The sequence below is a fragment of the Zophobas morio genome, unplaced genomic scaffold (genome assembly GCF_036711695.1).
Source record: "Zophobas morio isolate AGI-343-1 ecotype UQ-CSIRO unplaced genomic scaffold, CSIRO_AGI_Zmor_V1 ptg000017l, whole genome shotgun sequence".
Taxonomy (NCBI): Eukaryota; Metazoa; Arthropoda; class Insecta; order Coleoptera; family Tenebrionidae; genus Zophobas; species Zophobas morio.
Window position 1 is genome coordinate 6,079,023 of NW_026972122.1, and position 19,242 is coordinate 6,098,264.

General features: G+C 34.8%; 2 protein-coding genes and 1 pseudogene across 2 annotated transcripts; 2 read left to right on the plus strand and 1 right to left on the minus strand.

The window, feature by feature from the left end:
* Positions 1–211: 211 nt before the first annotated feature.
* LOC135130002 (brachyurin-like) lies at positions 212–1,295 on the minus strand. Its single transcript, XM_064057291.1, has 6 exons — positions 1,213–1,295; positions 1,011–1,161; positions 802–962; positions 663–752; positions 466–605; positions 212–414 (listed from the first exon to the last, which is right to left on the minus strand). Exons 1-6 carry the CDS (start codon positions 1,289–1,291, stop codon positions 247–249), a joined length of 789 nt encoding a protein of 262 aa, XP_063913361.1. The 5' UTR covers positions 1,292–1,295; the 3' UTR covers positions 212–246.
* Positions 1,296–2,121: 826 nt separating this feature from the next.
* On the plus strand, positions 2,122–6,701 carry LOC135130003 (brachyurin-like; annotated as a pseudogene).
* Positions 6,702–16,381: 9,680 nt separating this feature from the next.
* On the plus strand, positions 16,382–17,649 carry LOC135130004 (brachyurin-like). The gene is made up of 6 exons (XM_064057293.1): positions 16,382–16,524; positions 16,576–16,726; positions 16,781–16,941; positions 16,995–17,081; positions 17,137–17,276; positions 17,356–17,649. Exons 1-6 carry the CDS (start codon positions 16,455–16,457, stop codon positions 17,521–17,523), a joined length of 777 nt encoding a protein of 258 aa, XP_063913363.1. The 5' UTR covers positions 16,382–16,454; the 3' UTR covers positions 17,524–17,649.
* The last annotated feature ends 1,593 nt before the right edge of the window (positions 17,650–19,242 follow it).

Genomic DNA, 19,242 nt, shown 5'->3' on the forward strand with positions numbered 1-19,242 from the left:
TTTGCCTCAATCAACTCAATCAGTTACGACAGAAGCAGCGTAACTAGGAGAAAAGCTTCATTATGTTTTTCTAACCACACTTACTCTCCAAGAAAGTAAACTATTTTTCAAATTCACAAATTAAGTATTTTAGTTATTGAACTCAACAAGACAAAATTAACAATAACGCAACAGATACTGAGTTGTTCGAAAAGTAACTAAATTTAACCAACTGTTTTGATGATTTATTGATATTTTTACATAAATTTAGTTATTGCTAGTAATATTACGTATCCAGTCTCTGTAAGGACTGATTCTTGTAAAACCTGAAGGATCTGTGCTTTCACATCCATTTGAACTAATGAAGCTAGAAACACCAACAAGATAAGTAACTCCACGACTACCATACTGGATCAGTGGACTACCAAGGTCACCCTAAACATAGTACATTAGAATTTTAACACTACGTGGATTATCGTATAGTACCCTGCAAGTTCCTTGATTGTAATTTCCTTCAACGCATACCATATTGTCAGTAACTTGCGAACCATAAGTTAGCATACAGTCTTCAAGAGTTAGAGAAACTACAACGACATAATTAAGCGCATTGACTAACCCACTTTCCTCTAGAAAGAAAGAAAAACAAAAAATAAATAAAGTAGCTTTTTATAGTAATTACAAACCATCGCTGGTTTGACCCCATCCAAGAGTAAACACAGACGACCCATCAGGAAGACGAAAATCAGCCAAAAAGTTAACTGGCTGAATATAATCTGAAATTGGTATTTACCGAAAAACCGAAGATTTATTGTAGTGATTTACCAGTAAATGTTATAGGCAAACGTGTTTTAATAATCCCAAGGTCGTTTTCCAAAGTTTCCGGATTGTAGCCAGGATGCTGAAAATACGTGTCGGTTGACAGTCTAGTACCCTCATTTGCATTCAAATTGTTGGTTCCAATGAGAATTGAAAACAAAATAGCCCTTCAAAGAAGAGTAAATATGTATGGGGAATTTGATTACATACTTTACCCATCAACGCATTGTCCAGATGTCAGAATAAAATCATCCATGATGATAGTACCGGTGCAAAAGTAAGTACCATCCGCGGTATTTTTATAAATAGCTGCAGCGAACGGAAATTGACCTGCTCTAGCAATTTCACCTCCGATTATTCGCCCACCTAAAAATTAAATAGAGAGTCAAATATTGCTTGGGATATTTGTTTTCGCACCTCTAAAGACTGCTGTGCTCTGCGTTGGTGCCGCGCCAAGAAGCACGGCACAGATCAGAAAAGCTCCAAATTTTACCATTTTGTGTATATACCTACTGTTCTAAAAGTTGTCGATTTTTATTTATATGTCAGTACAAATAAGAATAAAAATGTAATCTCGCTTATCTTAAATTTATTACGATGGTAACGCTAAATCGTTTAGCATTTTTTTGTTCTTTTAAAAATTCGCATCATGTTGACTTGCAAAATAATTTTGTAATTTCGACAACAGTTCGACTTTATCTTAAAAAACATCCGATGGCTTAAAATCAGAAGTTATGAATACACCTAATCCATGTCAAAAATTAATTTCTGAAGTAGTTACTTTAAGATAAACAGGCAGACTTATGTGTCAGAATGTTATCAAAAGCTGCCGATGACTAAGTGGTATTTTGAAATACATTTTTTAGTGACACTTCACAAGTGTGTACTTGTTGAAACCACTAAAAGCAAACAAAACAACACTAGAAACCAGAAACCGGATGCAGAAAATAAGTTATCACTGGGTAATCTTTATTAGACTACATGTCTATATCGCATGTTATAATATCTAGTGAGCATATCGTTAAAAACTTAATAACCACTTACTACTCCCTTTTTTTTAATTTATCATTTATCAAAACAGGTGTACTGACTTACTTATCTAATTAATAAACCTCTGTTTAATATTTATGTACGTACTTAGTAGGTACAGAACATGTGATTTCAAGAATCCTAAACACTACTTACGTTTTATTTTACTTGTGTAACTAGTTAACTACAGAAAAAACAGACTTCTGACACACTATTAGGAATTAATTTGGTGGTCTTAAGTATATTTGGAGCTTACTCATTTCCCCTCAAATCAAACAAAAACGATTAACCCGTAATACCGTAATACATTAATCAAAAAGACCTTCAGAAAAGTAAACGGTTTGTCATTGCTTACACCAGATTTTTCTTATTTGACAATTGTGTATTACTGGTTGCCTAAGAGTTGGATTGGATTCTGGATTTTAATTACATATATGGAGGCTAACCGTAGCCAAACGGCACTTAGGTCTCGCCTTTGGGCCCATTGTACCCCACCACCACCATATAAAGGTGTCCGTCCCTTCCTCTACTCGTCGAGCAACCCAACTTCTTGAAAGTACTTGCATAATGCAAAGGGTGGGAACACCCAAATTTTTGCTATATTAGGTCAGATGTCCACTAGTATGGATTTCCTGTAGAAGGCTAACGCTGAACACTCACGAAGCATGTGCTCATTGTTTCCCGTTCTTCATTGCATCCACGACAGCTAATTCTTGTCGTTTTCTAATCGCAATTTTTGACCGACGCCGACACGTGTAAATTTATTATTATTATTGTAAAATGCGATCGGGCAGAGGTTACTACCTGTTATGCCCGCGCTCACTAATGGGAGTACTCAATAAATAAAGCGTATGAAGTCAATATGTTTAACTACGATTAAGGTTTTCGTCAATATGATTATCGTACTTCATTTTAAAGGTGGCTGTACTTGTACGTTGTACAACTTCTGCAGGTAGAGAATTCCAGGCATTAAACACACGGTTAACAATGAAGAACTGTCTAACACTGGTACGAAACCGGTCTTTAAGAAGTTTGTATGAATGCCCTCGTGTCCGTCCGTCTGTATTGAGAGGAAATATATGCTTTATCGGAGCATTATCGTCTGTCAGAGCATTGTATACAGTTATCACGTCACCTCTAACTCTAATTCATTGTTTGTAAATTCACAGTTCATGTTAGGAGTTGAATCGTTAACTAGTTCTAACACAATTTAACAATCAGGAACTTGCTTAGATAAATACTTATTAGGAGATTTCATGAAATTCACTTAGTCAGGGTAACACCCTTTGTTTAGAAAGTTGTGAATGAGGTTTCTGGATGCATACTGCCCATTCACAATGGACATAAGGCATAACAAGTACATAAAGCTCACATAAATACATAAAGTTGAAACGATGGAAAACGTGTACCCCTGTTCACAGTGGACGAACGTAATTCTTATGCTTATGAACGTTTTATGTAATCCTTGTGTGCGTACACAAAGTTGAAACAAGTTCAACTTTGTGCACGAATTATGTCAAAATTATGTTAAAATCTAGGGACTTTTGAATGCTGCTATTGAATTCCCTTTGACATTTGGCACTTGGCACTTCACACCTTTGATTATATTATATAAATTATAATCAAAGCTTCACACTGCGAGTCTGTTCTGTACTGCGAGTTGTCAAGTTCGAATATCGTATGAAATTGTAGGTTAGATATTTTGATTGACTCAGTTTGAGGTTAGCCGTTTCTATGTTTAGCCAGGAGTTATTCCGTTCTGCGTTTGCGCAGTTTAACAATTCTTACAGAGTTCAATCTGTCCACTGTGAACGTAGATAAGCATAAGCCAGACACAAACCAAAAACGTAAATTATGTTATGCGCTCGTTCTTATGTCTTATGTCCATTGTGAATGGGCAGATAAGCTTAAGTGTTGTATTATAACACTTCTTAATCTCTGACACAAGATCGCTAATAGTTCATTAACGACAATTAAATCAATCTAACGCTGCCCCACTCTGGGAAAAGACCGTAAAAGTAAGAAGCAGAATTCATAACATCGTGGACTGGCGGGAAATTAAAATAATTTCTTCCCTTCGGCAGTTATCATCGTTATCATCATTACATCACCGAGGCATTTCCTCCGAGCCATTTCCTCGCAACATTAAAAATTGCATCAGGAGTTTTCCTCGCAACGCGCGATGCACTTTGTCTTTATTTATTATGTGTTTTGTTGGGGTAAATAGTCCACGATAAACTCTCAAAGTTAAATATTTTCAATAACCAATCACTTGGATCAAGGCATCATTTAACATAATGTACCTAAACTCTTTGTTTGAATCGTTGGTAAATATGGCAAATATTGATCTCATGCAATTTTATTAGCTTTGTAATTCTTCATCTTGTACAGTTTTTCTATATCTCACAATTTTTAACTTCAGCAATTTTCTTTGTTGTATAAATTAAATTAAACGTAAACTTTCATGCTCTGCAATTTCTAACCTCACGTAATATTTATCTTCACAAGTTTATTTCACACCAGATCTTTTGTTTTTATAAATCTTTGCTAGTTTTTTTAATGTAAATATTTTGTTGATGAATGTTTCCATCATATAAATTATCTGATGTTCAATTTTAATCCCAAATAAGAATTATTTGTTGTTTAAATTAAAATTTCACAAGATTGTAAGGCGAATTTATATGTTGTTTATTGCTTTTTTGTTGGAACTTTAACACTTGTTCGGTTGTAGTTAAATATTAAAGTCATTGAAAGTGAACAGTTACAATGAAATTGAGGTAAATGACACAGTAACACGTAGCAGAAGCGGAGGGCGCGGTTCCTAGTCGAGCTATCGCGCCATCTGGACAAGGGATGTAGGCTTTGTATAGAAGTCAGAGGAAGGGTCTGCACGACGTGGCGCTGTCAGCTTATCCATAGCCGTGACTTCCAACCACGAGTTTTCGACCGTAACCGCCTGGATAGCACGGCATGTTCGTCATGGAACTCGAAAAAATTGTTTGAAAAAGTCTCTGAACCAAAATGTTTGTAAATGTTAAACTTCAAAGTCGAAGAATCAACTTCATAATTATGATGTGAATAAAGAATGATGGATCGTATTCTAACAAATTATTATTAAATTAGTAACTAATTTTAAAGTGTCGATTAAACATGCAGTTCATTAAAACAGATCAGAATTACGAAGTTAATTGTTCAAATTTGAGGTTTAATATTTTCAAAAGTTTGGTGCAGGCATTTCTTAACCTTTTTTTTTTGAGTTCTTCAGAGCCTTCTTAACAACGTACCATGGAGTTTTTCCGTAATTTTTAGAACACCCGATATAACCACCATCTTGCGATGTTTTGCAGACATGGAATACCAGAAACGCCGCATAAGAGAAAATGGGGGCCAAATACGGGCAAATGCTATTGATTTTCACAGTCAGCGCCAAATTACTGTGAAAATCAAATCGAATAAAAAAAGATTTAAAAGCAAGTATGTACTTGTTGCGACACCAAGTATTATTTTTACGTAGAATTTGTTGTTAAAAATTTTCCTGACCTGGGTGATCGATTGACAATAAATTATGATGCTTGATATCAAGATGACTGGACAAGTTTGATAAAAGGACGTGAAGACAATCAAGCAATTTATACGTCAAATATTTAGGTTCTGATAATACAAAGATAAAAAGATAAATATTTTTTTAAGGACCTTTTTTACTTTACAAATATAAATAAAAATATAAATAGAACATTTTGTTTGATAATATTTTTATTCCAATAATCAAAATGAGTCACTTCAAAATTGTTCTTGTAGTTTTACTCTCCTCTGCAGTAATTTCAAGCCAGATCAAACAGAAACCAGGTAAAATAAATATAGAAAATATGTGCTAAACATTTTGTGGCTTCAGGTTCCAGGATTATTGGAGGAGATCTTGCTAGAGCTGGTCAGTTTCCTTATTCGGCATCGATCTATATCCGGACCGCCGATGGAACATATTTTTACAGTGGTGCACTCTTGAACAATCAGTGGGTTTTAACAGCTGGACAGTGTGTAGATGGGTAAATAATAAACACTACATTAATTTTTATTTATCGTAAAATATTTTAGAGGTCTTCTATTTACTATTCGTCTAGGCACCAATAGCTTAACAGCAAATGATGCTAGTCTGGTTAGAGTAGCAACAGATACCTACTTTTTACATCCACAGTACAACGGAGAAACTTTAGAAAATGACATCGGTTTAATAAAATTCCGAGAACCAATCACTTACTCAAGTAATAACATTCCAAGTCAAATACAAGTAGTTCAAAAGTTCATATTTTAGCTTATATACAACCTATTAACTACTTATCTGAGCAAACACTTCCTGTTGGCAGTCAGGTGGTAAGTATTGGTTGGGGACAAATCAGTGACGGTACGTACAACTTACTCTTTTTCAACAATCTTCACCAAACAGTTATTGTGGTTTTAGAAGATGCCGATTTGGTCGATCATCTAAATTATGTCCAGATTGTTACTCTAAGTAACGAAGAGTGTAACTTATGGTTCACAAATAACTGATAATATGCTTTGTGCTGAAGGAAACTTTAATGAAGGTACTTGTTTGGTACGCAAGTTGGTACTCATTTTGTAAATTTTAGTTAAGTGACTTTGTTTTCCTCAGGGTGACATTGGCAGTCCTTTAATTCAGTACGGTAGTCGCGGGTATGCTTACCATGTTGGCATTTCGAGCTTTTTGAGTGCAGATGGTTGTGAAAGCACTGATCCTTCAGGATTCACTAGGACAGCAGTTTACAGAGACTGGATCAGAAATACTATAGCTAACAACTAACAATTTTGGAAATGTAAAATGTGTTTAAAAGCATTAATTGAGAATAAAGTATTAGAAAAAACGTCTGTGGATATTTACTACCATAAAACCTATAATTTACAGATTTTTTTCTAAACCAATTCTTACTAGTAAAAATATCCCAGCATCAGCAAGGTTTCGTTGAGAAAATAAAAATAAAACATAATTAATTTAGTTTAATTTAGGAGGTTAAGTAGATATCATTTATATTGATTTTTGTAAGGCTGAAACTGAACACTTGTGTTACTGCGAGTACATCATCTCCGAAAATGTGTTTTTCTGACTGTCTTGTTTGTTTCACTCCTTACTCAATCACCGTGAAAAATCAGTTAGATATAAGAAAAACGCTTTTACACTCATTTCTGGAGTGCCACAAGGGTCTAATCTTGGTCCCTGTTATTTCCTCTGTTTATTAACGACATTATAGAAAATATTATTTGTGAAAAACTACTGTTTGCAAATAATGTAAAATTATTTTTGGAAATTAATACTATATTACAGAAGTTGTACAATTAAATTATTGATACATACGTACAAATCAAACATGTAGGGACTGACGAACGAAAGGGTCCGGATCGAATTGAGTTAGTTTTCACAATCTGGATAAAACTTAAAGACTAAATTTAGGCATTGAATCAGTGCAATGTAAATTTCCAAAATTTTTTACGTTTTCGCCTGAATGGATTTAACTTCAATAGCTTAGAAACTCGACGTAAACTTTTGCTATTAAAATTTCCGCTTAGCGTAGCTAAGAATAATGACGATTGTCCTTGTCAAATAAACTTAATTTTATTGACTCCCTTATTAAATATGTCAAAATTAAACTTTTTATTTTTCTGTTAAACTAATGTATTACGTAGACCTCCAGTAGTTCTAATGTCGGAATGAATTTAATTCACAAGATGTTCTGCGATATAAACGTAGATTCATTTTATACTACTATAAAACAGTAATTTTTTCGATTTAGCTACATTTACTTATATTCTATAGTTTGTATTTTATTTATTTATGTGATTATTTAGTATAAAATATTGTAACACAATTTTTACTTTTTGGGAATATCTGGTTGCCTAGAGTAAAAACTGAACACTGATTCATAAACAACAATAAATAAAGAAGTATAAAATTGAGATAGTATTTACCACGAAACATTTTCAGGTACCGCCATCAAATTGTTGATGGGCATATTCACACAAATTTTGGTTATCATTTTACTATCCATACAATGTCCTTAACATTTTAGTTTCAGAGATTATATTGTAGTGACCGAATTTAAATCAAAATTTTCGCGCTGAAATTAATTAACAGCGGCGCGAAATCACATTTGAACAATTTTAATTCGAAAAAAAAATCACCAGAAAAAATCGTTAAACATTGGCAACCTGGTGCACGGAAACGCTTGCTTGGCAGTCGGACAATTAATAGTGCTTAGGCGTTAGTTTTGCATGATTATTGAGTTAGTCGGTTGGTAGAGACAGGAAGCATGCGTAGCAGAGCGTCAGTCTGAATGTGCTTGATGAGTGTAACCACGTGGTAAGAGCCAGTTTAAATTAACTGGTTTGGTAGTTAATAAAATGGGAGGAAGCCTTTATTTAACGACAATCAATCGTAACTTTCATAATAACACAGTTGTCTCCAACCCGCGCGGTTAACCCTTGCGGCCTTTTAATCGAAAAATTGCGGACTTCCGTTCAACGCGATACACGTGCTGAAAATTTGTTTCATTGTTTGTAAAATTCACCAATCAAGTTAGTTTTTCTTAATTGTCAGCTAGTGCAAACACAATTTAAAAATCACAATTATTTAAATAAACCACGTGCTAGAAGGTTTCATGAAATTCACTTAGTCAGGAAAACACCTTGTTGTTTAATTACGAATAGGTTTCTGGATGCATATACGTAAGTGTTACACTATAACACTTCTAAATTCTTCACACAAGATTGCTAATAGTTCATTTACGGCAATTAAACAAGTTCATTATACTGCAAACTGGCGGGACGGGGTTATAATAATTTCTTCCCTTAGGCGGTTATCATCGTTATTATCGTCGTTATCTTGATTAATGCATCGAGGCCTGCCCTCACAACGCTACAGATTGATTACTTCATCGAGGTTCGTCCTCGCGACGCTAGAAATTAATAACATCACCGAGACGCTTTTTCCTCGCAACCAGAGCTGTTCAAAGTACTCAAAAAAAGTACTTGAAGTACCAAGTACAAAGTACTACTTGAAATAGTGTTCAAGTAAAGTACCAAGTACTTACTTTCAGCAAGAGTATTTCAAGTATCAAGTACTTTTCAGATGTACTTGAAGTACAAGCCAAGTACATTACTTCAAGTACTTACGAGTACTTGAAGTACTGGAGGTATACTTCAAGTACTTACAAATACTTGAAGTACTGAAAATGCTTCAAGTACTTTCTAATTATTTGAAATACTGTAGAACTAGATAACTTTTCCTGTTTTTTTAAAAAAGCTTAATATATTTTAGAACTGAATTTTTTAATACTCAGAATTTAAGTACCTATACAATAATACATATTTCGCCACATAAAAAATTGCATAAGCATCAACTTAAATGCAGAATGGTAGCTCACTTATTAATAATACTATGTTATTTATAAACAATATTCTTTTGAAATACTTTTACATCTTTCTGTTGACACAATGCCTTCGACAAAATTAACGTTTATTTCTAATTTAAAATTTAAAATAAAATACATGACGGCGTTGTCTATGTATGCTTACTATTAATTTATAACAAAAACATCGGCGCTGTATGGTATTTTCTCAGGCTTCTGTTGCCTTTTTTTAATATTTTGAATTTTGGTTCACCACCAAAACGTTCTGATTTTTTAATAAAGTTGTGTTAAAAATATATGAATTTTATGAACCGGTTCCGTGTTTAAGTTTGTGGGTAGTTTACAGCACCCTTAATCATTACCCATTGTGAAAGTGCACAGGGCCGGATTTGTGAAACTGACATTTTTCAGAAAAAAAATTTAAGAGCAGTGCGATACATATACATGCTCGTGACATAAAAATGTTTAAGTCACTATGTTGCATTTTCAAAAAAAACGTATGAATTTTTTAAATAAAAAATAAAATGCCTAAAACGAGAGTCCATTTTCAGCGAAAACTATAACTCTTGAAAAATATCAAGGTGATCAAAGTAATTAGTCGTTTTTTACTTTTGCGGTTACCAAAAATGCTGAGAATTTTCTTGGAATGAATGTCCCATATTCCTGAATATATCTGTCTACCACTTACGTATTTCCTATTCTAAAAATTATTAAATCAACCTAAATACTACAGTGACTAAATAGTAAACGCTAATCACTACAAAGTTTGTCTAACTAAGTATGTAACTTTACACTGACAAATCACAAATAATAGGTTCGTAATGCTGTTCCGTCCATTTATACAAAATTTTGTTCCTCTAATGCCACAATACTTTCAGAATTTTCCTTTACATTTTCGATTGGCTTATTTTTTATTTTTACCTGAAAACCCAAAGAAGATGGCATTAGTAACTGATAACTACAATGACTTCAGGGAATGCCTAACAACGGCTTTTGCGAAAATTCAGGTAAATATGTACTAAATTTATTATTGTTAAATAATTTCGTAGGGGTGTATTTATCTAGGCAATTATACTAACTAATCGCGAATTTCATTAACTTTGTATTTTTTTTATAATGTGAATATGTATTTTGTTCCATTTACGGAAGCGGCCACTGACCCTTTTGGGCATCTTTACCTGATATTGTAAATACAAATGTAAATTCAGTCCTTCTGTAACCGTCCTGTATTTAAACATCGAAACCGAACGCTGTCTATTATTTCGCACACAACAAAACAAAGGTCCTTCGAGCAATATCAAAGTACAATTCGGTACTCATCAAAACCATACAATCATGGTCGTATCAACTGGATTACAAAAAACATTGGTACTACGAGCCGAGTTTCACAAAACATATTTCATTTTGAACAATATTGGGTTTATGTAATAAGCGATGCAATGTAATACGTAAAGTTGTTATACGGTAATAAATAAAATCCGCACAGGAAAGATAAATGACGCTAATTAGTGTGACTTTTAAAATCATTGTTTTTCTGCATTACGTCTTTTTAAATTGTTGGTGTTCAAATAATTCATACAATTTAACAGATTATTTGAAACTGTAATGTGAGAAAATATAAGTAGTAATAACAAACTAAGTTTATATGGCTGAACCATGTATAAACAAAAAAAGAAAATTTGGTAAAAAACGAGTGTCTAACATGATAAAGAAACTTTAACTGCAAAATATTTAACATAAAATTGTGTTTAAATTCTACGAGGAAGAGGCGAATATGAAAGTCTGTACCTGCCATCAGCTATTGCTATTGTAATAAAAGGGATAATCCCCTGCCGAGTTCTCCGCCCTGACCAGGCTTCTTACTGACAAATACACGGCGGGGTTAAGAAACTAATGAAAGAATAAATATCTGTTTGAACGAGTACTGAATCATTTCTCAAATATTTTCAAATCCGACCTTGCACTTTAGCAGGTACGTCAACAAACCCGATTCCCTTTGGGGTACCGGGAAGGTACTGAAAAACTACCCGCAAAGTTAAGTTCCAGACCAAAATACAAAAAAGACAAAATTCATATATTCACAAGTTTACATCGCTGAAAATTTTACACAGATCTCCGACCCTTCTGCAGTCGTCATCCACTCTCAAATGACATATTTATGACATTAATTTTCTAACCTACCTATCTATCGGCATTATGCAAGTACCTATGAAATGTACGTCATATTGTGGATAAGATATCCACAATCACAGATCAAAATATAACCTAACAGGAAACAAACACGATTTTACTATGAAAATACATCTAATCAAATAATTGAATTAATAACTTCAAGTATTTAACTGACCCTATTTTGAGATGTGAAAACTTCGTAAAATAGAGACTAAAGTATTTGAAATTTCCACTTTCATACTTCAAGTAATTCAAGAGTATTTAAAATACTGAGTGAAGTACTTGGAGTAAAGTACTTGGCAAAATCAAGTACTAAACTCAAGTACATTTTATAAATACTTCAAGTACCAAGTACCAAGTACCTGTATAAAAGTACTTCAAGTAAAGTACTTGAAGTACTTAAAGTACTTGAAGTATTACTTCAAGTACTTTTACTTGAAGTACTGAACAGCTCTGCTCGCAACGATTTAAAATTTACATTACCGAGACGCTTTTTCCTCGCAACGATTTAAAACTTACATCACCGAGACGCTTTTTCCTCGCAACGATTTAAAATTTACATCACCTAGACGCTTTTTCCCTCGGAGCGATGATTGGATATTTTTGTGTTTGTTTATTCTGTGTTTTGTTGGGGTAACCAGTTCACGGTATTTTAAACTCTCAAAGTAAATTGTTTTTTTGAAGTAACCAATCACTTAGATCATGATACAATTTGACATAATGTAAACTCTTTGTTTGAATCTTTGATAAAGTGTGGTAATTATTAATCTCATGTAAATTTTGTTAACTCAGCAATTTTCCACCTCATGCAAGATTTCTCAATTTCAGTTTTAACTTCAGTAATTTTATTTGTTGTGTAATTTTAATTGAACGTAAATTTCATGTTCTACAGTTTTAACCTCACATAATATTTCTATTTGTACAAGTTTATTTCACACCAGATCTTTTGTTTCATAAATCCTGGCTTTGTTTTGTAAATACTTTGTTGATGAATGTTTCTATCATATAAATTGTTTGATGTCCAATTTCTCACATAAATCTCCCATATGATTTATTTGTTGTTTAAAATTTCACAAGATTGTATGGCGAATTTAAATGTTGTTTATTGCTCGTTGAAACTCTAACACTTGTTCAGTTGTTGTTAATATCAGAGTTATAAGAGATTGAATATTTAAAAATGGAATTGAGGTTAAATAACACAGAAAACGTGGCAGAAGCGAAGTTCGGTTCCTAGCCGAGTTGGGAGATTTATCGGGTCACCTGTAAAAGTCCACAGGTTTGGATAGATTCAGGGGCGGCCGCCGATGTTGTAACGCTCTCGGCTTCTGTCCATAGCCGAGATCCACCTACGGGTCTGGCGACCCTAATGGCCTAGTTTTGCACAGCATGATCGTAATGGGGGTGCGTGCGGGTAGGCTTTGCGATAGATAGAATCACCGTCGTGGGGGGAGAACACCTCCAGACCGGTAGCCCCAAATTCAACTTGTTCTAGCACGCCCCAGGGGTACTTTTGGTGTACTCCTGTTAACTGCCGCAACTTTAAAATCTGCCGCCACCGCCCATAATAACTTGTGTATTTGCATCCAATCACTTAATTCAAATTTTGCTTTGTTTTTATTAAATTTGTGATATTCAAATATTTGCATTGATTCCAAACAGATGTATAGGATTTTGCGTTTGTTCATTTTTCATATGTGTACGTCTGGCAATTCGCGAGTGTTTTTTTTTATATAATATCTTAAAGTGTTTGAAATGTAATATGCCCGTGACTATACGATAGGGGGTTTTTGAGCTGGGAAGTGAATCCCGCAGCTTCTTTCCTCCCGAGAGGAGTGCCGTGGTAGCCCCTCCAAAACAATTTTGCCTGTTATTTCTTACGCTCTCAACTCACATGCAGTATTTGCTCACTTGTATGAAAGAACATTTTCTCGACACTTTTCAAAAAAAAAAAAACACAACGTAGGTTCCCATTTGTTAGACGATCACAGCCAATGGCGAACTTTGAATTTTTGAATTTTTCGCGGGCCTTTCAAACTTTTTCAAGGTCAATTTAAAGGCGGGAAGTTTGGGTTAGTACAATATTTGTAATTAATATCGACATAGACGAGAGAGAGAGAGAGAGAGAGAGAGAAAGATGGAGAGAGAGAGAGAGAGAAAAGGGAGACCTATTTTTTCATACTTTAGGGGTCATGACACATCAGAAAAAGATAAAATTAATCTGCTCAGATCAGAAAATAAGAAGAGAAAGTATCTTTAAAAAAACTGTTAAAATAGAAACTAATTCTAGGAAACACTGAATTTTTTATTTGTGAATTTGAACTCAGTTTTGTGAAAACTTCTCCAATTACCGAGAAAAGTGAGAAAGTAATTTTCAAAAACTTCCATAAAAGATTATCAGGTTACCTATTTAAATAATTGAAACAATTTTAAAATATGGTAAGTAACTGCCAAACATTTTACAGAAAAATGTTACCAATGAGCAAATACCAAAAGCGTTGAATTATAGAGAATTTCCTGCGAAACTGAAAAATTTCGGTCCATAGACAATTTTTGTAGACTACGAACCACTTCTACGAAAAATAAAAAAAATATTTTGAGAACTATTTGTGATAACCTCTGTACATTTAAACAAATATACTTAGATCATACCAGTAACAAAGCTAAATAACTTCCGTAAATGTGTTTTGACGACCTATATTTTTTTTTTGTTTGTCTACGACATCTAACTTGTATTTCTTTGAGATTGTAGTGTTCTTTTCCTAAATTCATAAATCACCCATACTCCGCCACTTTCTATGATTAGAACGCATCATATTACGAAAACACGTTCTATTAACTTGTCGGATTAACAATTGCTCTAGAAATATGTATGAATTGTTTGATCAAGACTACGCCTATACTTCTAATGAGTTTTCCCGATCAACATTATTTCAGCAAGGACATACTGATTGCAACAAGTGCATTATAATCCTAGTAATAAAACACTCGAGTGTACCGTTGAGAATTGATAAATAAAAAAAACACTTCATAGCCGATAAGCTAATAAATAACCTTGCAGGAACCCTGCTTATATTACCATAGTATAGAAGGTTTACTTTACTACTTTGACCTTTGCTACATAAATAGTTAGTCATCTATTTTCACTTTAAAAAGGCTGCCATCGAGTAAATAAGGACAAGGCTTTATTGTTTTGGATTAATTTCTTTTTTATAATGTTACGAAAGAAACCCATACGCCGCCCCGGTACGACGCCTATGGGTTATAGTAAGTACGGCCATGATGACTCATCGTCGATGACGGCGGCCGGACGTTCGCTAAAGAAAAGCCTGGAAGCCAAACTCAGGATGGGTATTCCAGTAAGACCTCGATCGCCGCACATCCAAAAGCAAGTATGGGTTTAAATAGAGGCCACCTTCGGGAACAAGGAATATTCAGTTAACGAGTCGAGTCCAGTCAAGTTGCGCCGGAATTGTTTTAAATATCAATAGATTTTTCAGGAACCGAATCGACCCTGTTGCGCGTGAAACTCTAACTTAGCAAGCAGTTCGTTCCACATTAATTGCATATAGACAAGTTAAAAATAAATGAATTAATTTTAAATATCTTACAGAAAAATGTTATAACAGAGTAAACACCAAAAGTGTTGAATTTTAGAAAATTTCCAGCAGACTACGACATTGAAAAATATCGGTTTATACATAATTTTTCGTAGATTACAAACTACAAGTTATTCCGCTTCTTTGAAAAACTAAAAAAATTGATTGTGCCAACTTCTATTTGTGATAAGCTCTGTACATTTAAACACATACATATATATATATTACCAGTAACAGTTAAGAGGCTAAATAACATGCTATAAATGCTATATTTTTTTGTGTTTGTCTACTACAAACGTTTTTTTAAATGGCATTATGTATTGTTTTCGGAGATTCTAGTAGCATTTGTTTTCCTGAAATCATTAATACTCCGCCACTCTTAATGATTCGAACGCATCATGTTACGAAAACACGCTTTATAACTTAGTGCATTTCTCTTCCAGCCATCATAGGAAACGTATTAAAAATTACTCCAAAAATATGAATGCCTTGATAAAGAACAAGGCTATGCCCGTATTTCTAGTGAGTTTTCGCGATCAACATTATTTCGGCAAGGATATGCTGATTCCCACAAGTGCAGCATAATGTTAATAAAAAAACACTCTAGTGTACCATTGAGAATTGATAAATAAAAAAAATTGATACACAGATAATAGCAGTAACAATGCAAGAAACAAAAAACCCCATGCGTCATTCGAACGTGCGGGATTTTCGCTTTCGAAAGCGAACACTTCATAGGCGATAAGCTAATAAATAACCTCGTAGGGACCCTGCTTATATTACCATAGTATAAAAGGTTTACTTTAATACTTTGACCTTTGGTACATAAACAGTTAATCATCTATTTTCGTTGCAGCGGAAAGCTTACGATTAAAAAAGATCCCGTCGAGCAAGTAAAGACATGGTTTTATTGTTTTGGGTTAATTTCCCTTTTATAATCTTATTTGTTAAAGGCTTAGTTTTACATTCTATAAAAATCCATAAAAAAATATTGCTTACGTAAAAATACAATAAATTTATTAATAACTGTCGAGACTACTACTATACCGGCAATAATTCCTCTTAATAACTTCGCTAATTGTATTTAGCCGAAAATAATATCAAACAAGGTCAACACAGTAAACAGACTTACGTAATAATTATAAGTCCCTGTTCTAATTTTCCATCATTACAGATCGACGTGATTTTTGAAACATGTCTACTCTAAGATATCGATTCTTAGAAATCGCCCAAATCTGATTTTGAATCAAGTGATTAATATGATAATAAATTTACGAATTTTGACTGTTCCTTCCAATTAAGCGATTATCAGTGAGATTAAACCAACGGAAAAGAGCTGTCATAAAGTAATAAAAGCCTGGATAAGGAAGATAAATGCAACGAGGATCCGGCTAGTAGGAAATATAAGTGCAAACCTCAGCTAAAACATTCATCACACCGTTTCAAGATGAAGGTTCTTCTCCTGTGCACTGTACTGATCGCTTCGGTTTGGACGTCTCCATCCGTTCAAAGACCAGGTGACAGGTTTTGTATAAATCCCGAAAACTAAACTAATGTTATACTTTCAGGAGCTCGCATTATTGGTGGATCTGATGCTGTTGCCAGTCAGTTCCCATTCGTTGCCGCCATCTATAAGCAAACCGCCTCTGGAAATTACTTCTGTGGAGGAGCTCTTTTGAACAATAAGTGGATTCTAACTGCTGCAAGCTGTGTCGTAGAGTAAATAATATTCTAAATTAACCCTGCACTTGACTGTATTAGCTAATTTTACAGTGCTCTGCTATTTCAAATTCGTCTAGGATCTCACGAGCTAGACTCTACAAGTGCTATAAGACTGGCAACTGACAGCTACGTTGTACACCCCGACTATAACGTAGACACTTTGGATAACGATATTGCCCTTATTGAACTTCGTTTGCCAGTTGAATTTACAGGTGTATAAATTGGCCACGTTTTGCTATTTAAATTACGTCAAATTTATGTTTAGATTACATTCAGCCCATTATTTTGCCAGCCCGAGATCTGACACGCTATGCTGTGGTCACCGCAATCGGTTGGGGTCAAACCAGTGACGGTAATTATCTGCAACACTTTTAACTTTATTGCTCATTATTTTCTTCAAAATGCAGAAGATGCAGGCCTTAGTAATAAGCTCCAGGCAGTAACTCTAACTGCACTTTCGAACGAGGAATGTAGACTGTACTTTGGTAATCAAATTACTGACAACATGGTTTGTGTGGATGGTAACTACAACCAAGGAACTTGCTTGGTAAGTGTTATGTTCGATGTTTCACGATTTTATTTAGGTTGTGGATGTTTAATAAACTCAATTCCGTTTATTATTTAAGGGTGACACTGGGTCACCATTGATTCAGTTCCAAAATGCTTTCACACCCACCGTTATTGGAGTTTCTGCCTTCATCAGTGGAAATGGATGTGAATCCACAGATCCATCAGGGTTTATAAGAACATTTTTGTATCTTGACTGGATTAAGAACGTTACAGGCATCGCCTAAGAACTGTGAAATACGTTTAGAAAATATATATAAATATAGTAAAATTCTAAAAAACTCTTATTTTTTCCACCCAACCGGGAATAAAATGGTACTTTATTCCCCCGTTTTAGTAATAAAGTGGTACTTTAGTTTCTAGGGAATAGTGATCAAGAATTCATTATTTCTATTGCCAACGACTGAAACCTGGATGGTTTTGCTAGTTTCGTCTTTGCTGGTTGAAGCGTCATTTTCATTATTTCCATTATCGGTCAAAATCTGTTTTTCAATTAGCGTTTTACTTTGAGCTGAAGATTCTATGTAGCTTTCTGCAATATTTCCAAATTTCCAACCGCTTCAAGAATTGTTGATCTTTAGTCTATCAAACTTTTCTCCAATGTTCATTTTTTTCCATTTGTGAATGATTTTATTCATAAAAACAACGACAATTGAATTTTATTTTATTTTCTTGTTTTGGCGGGTGCTCACCGAACCCCTGGAGATCCGCGTCTCCGGCTTCAGAGCAACCTCGGTGCTCCCTCCCGCGTGAGGAAGCTGGCGCCCGAGCAATCACCGCTCCCGACAGAAGGCGCCACCCCGGTGGCATTAAAGTGCCCACATAAGCCTAGATCGGTCGTGTTTGTATTTCAGAGGCACTAGTCGGCCCAAAGCGTGGCACCGAGGCACGCCACCCCCACGTGTCATCGGAATTTCGTCGCAGTATTTGAAATATATCCCCACACCCCACAATTTGTGGTATAATAACTGGGTATACAAAATAATATTACAGGAGACAAGATATTTACCTGCAACGAAACTAATGTCTCAGTAAATCCTAAAAGTGATTCCAAGATTATAGTCGTTAAGCGCAAGTGGCAGGTAGGGACAGTAATTTAAGCGGAATGAGATGAATCGGGATCATTTATGCTCCCCATGCTTGTCTTTCCGATGAAAAGGAAGAAACAAGAATTTAAGCTCGGTTTTCCTCGGTTTGAGGTACACTCATTACTCATTAGGCTGGATGGTCGCAGCGTTATTTCTTGTATGGTTTGCAAAAATCAAGTTCTCTGATGCAAAAAAGGGGTATCTTGTTCTTCTCATTCTGAATGGTCATTCGACCCACACAAAGAACATTCAACTGATCGATATGGCCAGAGAAACGGAGTGGTGATTCTCTGTTTACCACCACATACACTCCAACCTCTAGGCGCATTTTTAAACGTAGCTACAACAACAACGGTTTTAAAACAACAGGAATCTCCCATGTAGATTCTATGGTATTTAGACCACTGGGAAACAAATTTCAATTATTTAGAAAATAGTGACCCAAAAAGAGTTTCTGCTTTGGATAGGAGACTTACTGGACTTTTAATTTCGTTCTTTTCGTATTATAAGTAGAACACGTATACGACTAGGATGTCGAGTTCGAGCTACGAGCTCGGTGTCGGTGTCGAAGTCACGGTAAGGCGATTAGTGTGCGTAGGCGTTGACGGGCAGCGCCTCCTGTTCGAAGCGGTAGTAACTAGCAACTCAAGCGAAAGTAGCGTGGGGTGATCGAGAGGGCGCCACGGTCCATGTTCCAACTATTTAATAAAATTTGTTCGTTTGACCAGAGATAATAGAGAGACGACAGCTTTTGAATTCTCCATAAGAAATGCATGGAAGTGAAGTGAACACAGAATTTGGCGTAAAGGACTGTTGGAGGCGCAACAGTTGTGATGGTAAACCTGAATGTCCTAATGC